This window comes from Vicia villosa, linkage group LG1, assembly GCF_029867415.1.
Source record: "Vicia villosa cultivar HV-30 ecotype Madison, WI linkage group LG1, Vvil1.0, whole genome shotgun sequence".
NCBI lineage: Eukaryota > Viridiplantae > Streptophyta > Magnoliopsida > Fabales > Fabaceae > Vicia > Vicia villosa.
The window spans coordinates 86,840,351-86,845,184 of NC_081180.1; the positions used below are offsets into that span (position 1 = coordinate 86,840,351).

General features: G+C 32.2%; 1 protein-coding gene across 1 annotated transcript; it reads right to left on the reverse strand.

The window, feature by feature from the left end:
- Positions 1-707: 707 nt before the first annotated feature.
- LOC131611429 (protein FANTASTIC FOUR 3-like) lies at positions 708-1,815 on the reverse strand. Its single transcript, XM_058883458.1, has one exon. The coding sequence runs from the start codon at positions 1,709-1,711 to the stop codon at positions 938-940; it is 774 nt and encodes a 257-aa protein (XP_058739441.1). The 5' UTR covers positions 1,712-1,815; the 3' UTR covers positions 708-937.
- Positions 1,816-4,834: the final 3,019 nt, after the last annotated feature.

Consider the following 4,834-nt stretch of genomic DNA (forward strand, 5'->3'; position numbering starts at 1 on the left):
TATCTTTATTATAAGAGAAAATTTACTTGTTAGATTTATTCAATAATTAATATATCTAGTTCATATATAAACTAAATATAGAGCAATTCTTGCATGGACACGAACCTAAATCCATATATTTAGGCACAACCAATAAGAAGAGAGAGAATTTAAATTTATTTAAAATATAATTTCGTTTTTAATTGCCAACATGGAGGGTGGTTGTGATAATTAGAGGAGAGAGATAATTTTAATTTTATTATTTAATTAATAAAAAATGTGATTGGTTGTATGTAAATCCAGGTGCTATATCTGTGTCCATCTAAGTATTTTCCCTAAATATATTGATCATTCCATAAATTTAAAAAGTAAATTACTATTAAAAAAAAGAAGTAAATTTTCTATAACAAAGATGAGAGGGAGTATTCTTTAAAAAAAAGAGAAATAGGAATATGCACCGACAGTGCAAAATATTTTTACACTGTCAACCAATCACAACCATGTATCCAATTAAAACACAATTTTAATTTAAAAAAACTAATATGACATGGCAAGTGTAGTGATTTTGATTGGATGTATGTGTAAAATTTGTTTACACTGTCAGTGCACTACCTTTAAACTCTAAAAAAAAATTACTTTTATTTTTAATGTATTAAATATATTACATATATGTATTGTTTATCTTTTTAAATTCTTAATATTCTCTCTCGAATTTGCTGAAAGCTGTTTGCGTGCTACTCAAACTCGCAGAGACATCACTGCGCGTGTCCTCCTTGAAACAGAGTAACTGTAAAAACTAGCGATCAGGACCATAGATTATGAGACAAAACACAGGGAATTCGTTAAACATAACAAGAGCAATGCACAAAACAAAAAGGAAAATTGGAGTAAAGACAAAGATATAAATCTTATTGTTTTATTAATACAAAGATAAATATATGTGAAAATTCTTTTTCATTTAACAATTCATTTTCTTCCTTTGATCCTCTTTTTCAGCATCTTTTGTTTCTTCTCCCATCATTTCATTTTTAAAAAATTCTTCTTCATTGTGTGCTTGTTCATTTTCATCCATGACATCATCATCAATATCATTCTCACTATCTTCTTCTTGTTCTTCTTCACGGCCAAAACAGAGGCGAAGACGGCCATGGCTTCTCTCAGCTTGAAAACAACTAGTACTCGGTGGGACCTTAGTGACTTCAATCACTAATCTTCCATCTTCACGGTGAGGTCTAACACGAAGAGATTCTGAACCTCTTATAGTTGTCAAAGGTGGCGGAAAATTCTGAATTTTCACTTTCTTAGTAGCCGCTAAAACTTTACGACAACTTTGTCTTTGTTCTTTTGTTTCCATTAAAGACAACAACATGTCGTTTTCTACAATGTTAGTACCACTCTCGTTACCAAGATTCTCTGTGCACAATTCAAGACTCTTCGGATTCAAACCCAAAGAGAAACGATTCTGTTGAGGGTGAACATAACCGATTGTGGTTTCTTTTATTGATATGTTTTGTGAGATATTAGAAAGAGCGTCAACGAAGTTCCAACCACCATTGTTGGGCTTGTCTTGAAAAGTTTCTGTTTTGTTCATGTTTGAGTCCGGGAAACAAGATTTGAAGGCTAAATCATTGGATTGTTTTGGAGAAGGCAACCTTAATGTTAGTGTTCTTGATTCAACAAGTTGAGATTCAAGATGCAACTGCAATCTAGGGTGGCAAACGGTTGCAGCCATGATTGATGTTTGTGTCTTAACTAAGTTAAGATGAAAGGGCTAACGGAGTCTTAAAGAATGAAATAAGTAATGAGAATGGTGTGTGGAAGAATGAGAATGGTGTGTGGAAGAAGAGAAGGGAGCCAGGGGTGAATTTGTAGGCCCAAAAAGTGCTTGCGACATGAAAATAGTAAAAAGAGCCTTTTTCAGCAATTTGTGTTTAACAATTTCATAATGGTTTTTTTATTTTATTTTTTACTTCAATATTTTGATATTGTGTTGTGTATATATTTTGATATTCAAATAAAGAAAGAGTTAAATGCATTTATGATTCTCTATTTTGATAAAAAAAAATTACATATGTTTTAGTTACCTCATTAAAAAATCAACTTTTTAGTTTTGTTTAATAAATTTTGATATTTATTTGATTCTCCTCTGTATTTGCTAAAGTATGATAAAGTATGATAAGGGTGATAACCCTGCTCTAGAAGGATTTTAGTGTATTTAAGGTAAGTGAAAGTTTTGGAGAGTCTATCCACGTAAAAATTATGAGAGACTTTATCTCTCTATGTGATTCGGGTGAAAATCTGTCCTCTATTTCCTTCTTTTGAAATTGGAATTTATATAAGGTTTATTGGACCAAGGATAGAGAGACATAAAAACGTTTTTCTCATTTCCTTCTTAGAAACGTAAAGCGGAGGAGACTTAGTCTTTCCTTCATCGTATTCGTGGGAGAACGAATTTCTACCTCTATTAACGTTTTTCGACCGTGCTCAAAAACTATGTGTATTACATGAGATAGACAATTTATTTTGGAGTTAAGCTCAACTGGGTGACCTGCAATATTCTTCAGGCGAACGACCACCTTTCTTTATGCACTTTGGGTGACCTACTACACTTAGGACTCTTTGGATGATCAAGCCCCGTTCGGGCACTCACCCTTTAATTTCATTACAGACTATTCCCTTTTTAGGCCCAATAAAATTATCTCAATCCACCCTTTATTTTTGATTATGTGACACATGTATAACAAAAGTGACTTGATATCATGTCATTTTTTGTTTGCCTTGTCATCATTATCAATAATTATTTATTTTTAATAATAATAAAACACTATAATATTAAAGGATACCATCACGTTTGTTTTTATTTTGTTGTTATATCTCTATTGCAAATGAAGAAATAAACGTGGTTATGAATATGCTTTAGATTTTGGTGTTACAGATGAAATTGTTGGATTGTTGACTGATGTCATGAATTATAGAGGATTGTTATGAGTATGCTTTAGGTTTTTGTGTTATATTGTTGTGATGGATATATTAGTATGAATTAGTGTGCCATTTACATTAGTCTTTTGATATAAATTCCAAACTTATTATGGATCGTAGTTGGATAAAAGCTGATAGATTAGGTCGAATTTATGAAAAAGGAGTTTTTGAATTCACAGAACAAAATCTTTCTGATAATAATGATCTCTTTTATTATCCTTATGCTAATTGCAGGAATATAAAAAAACTATCAAAGGAAGAAATATTACATCACCTATGTCGTGATGTAATATGTCAAAATTATACAACATGGACATGGCATGGAGAACTGGATAAAAATAATAATGCGGCGTCCTAAATGGATGAAGTTGATGAAGATATGGATGATCGACTAGAAAATATGATCTGTGATATTTTTGAATCATCTTTTATGAAAGCCCATATTTATGATAATTTATGTAATGATAAGGATGCATCTTTATATAAAGGGTGCACAAGTTTTACATGATTATCTGTGTTGTTAAAGTTGTTTAATTTGAAGACAAAAAGCGTGTGGTTGGATTAAAGTTTCACATAATTGCTTGATTTATTGAAACAAATGCTACTAGAAGATAACAATTTTCTAGATTGTTGTTATGAGACCAAGAAGATATTGTGTCCAACGGGTTTTGAGTATATCAAAATACATGCATTCCCTGATGATTGCATAGTAAACAGAAAATAGTAAGAAAAATCGGATCAATGTCCGAAATATGGTGAGTCGCGCTACAAGTTAAAGGACAACAATGATGAGAATGACAATGTTAGCAAGAAGCGTCCTCTCGTTGAAGTGTTATGGTACTTGCAAAAAATGTCAAGGTTCAAGAGACATGTGGCTAATGTGAATGATATAAAAAATATTAGATGACATGCAAATGAAAGAAAATATGATGGAAACATTCGCCATGTAGCCGATTCTTTGCAATGGAAGAAAATTAATTCCTTGTTTCCAAATTTTGGCCTGCCAAGAAATCTTAGGCTTGCGCTTGCCACGGATAGAATGAACTCCTTTGATAATATGAGTACTAACCATTCTTTGTGGCCTGTTCTTCTCATGATATATAACCTATCTCGCCGGTTGTGCATGAAACGCAAGTATATGCTATTAAGTATGATGATTTTTGGACCAAAATAACCCGGAAATGACATAGATGTTTATCTAAGTCCATTAATTAAATATTTAATACTTTTTTGGGAGGAAGGCATTGACGTTGATGATGCATATTCTGATGAAAAGTTTAAGATGTGTGCAATGCTATTTTGCATAATCAACGTCTTTCATGCATATGGTAATTTGGCTAGATACTGTGTCAAAGGATATAAAGTGTATCATATATGTGAATCTAATACCTATTTTCACCAACTTGAGTTTGAAAAAAAGATTGTTTACCTTGGGCATCAGAAGTTTCTAAAACCCAATCATCCTTATTGTAGATTACAGAAGGCTTTTAACGAAGAGCAGGAGTTTGAAATCGCCCCTAAACCTTTAACGGGCGATGGAGTTTATCAATGAAAAGAACACCTTAATTTTTTCTTTGGAAAGAATAAAAAAGGTCCCGTTGAGAGAAATATTTGGAAAACGAGACCGGCATTCTTTGATCTTCCATATTGGTCTAACTTCGATGTAAGACATTGTCTTGATGTGATGCATGTAGAGAAAAATGTGTTTGATAGTTTGATAGGAACATTTCTAAACATTCTAGGCAAGACTAAAGATACTAAGAATTCTCGTTTAGATATAGTCGAGATGGGTATATGACAACAATCGGCTCTCAAAGATAGAGGAAAAAGAACATATTTGCCTCCGACATGTCACACTCTATCTAAAAAGGAAAAT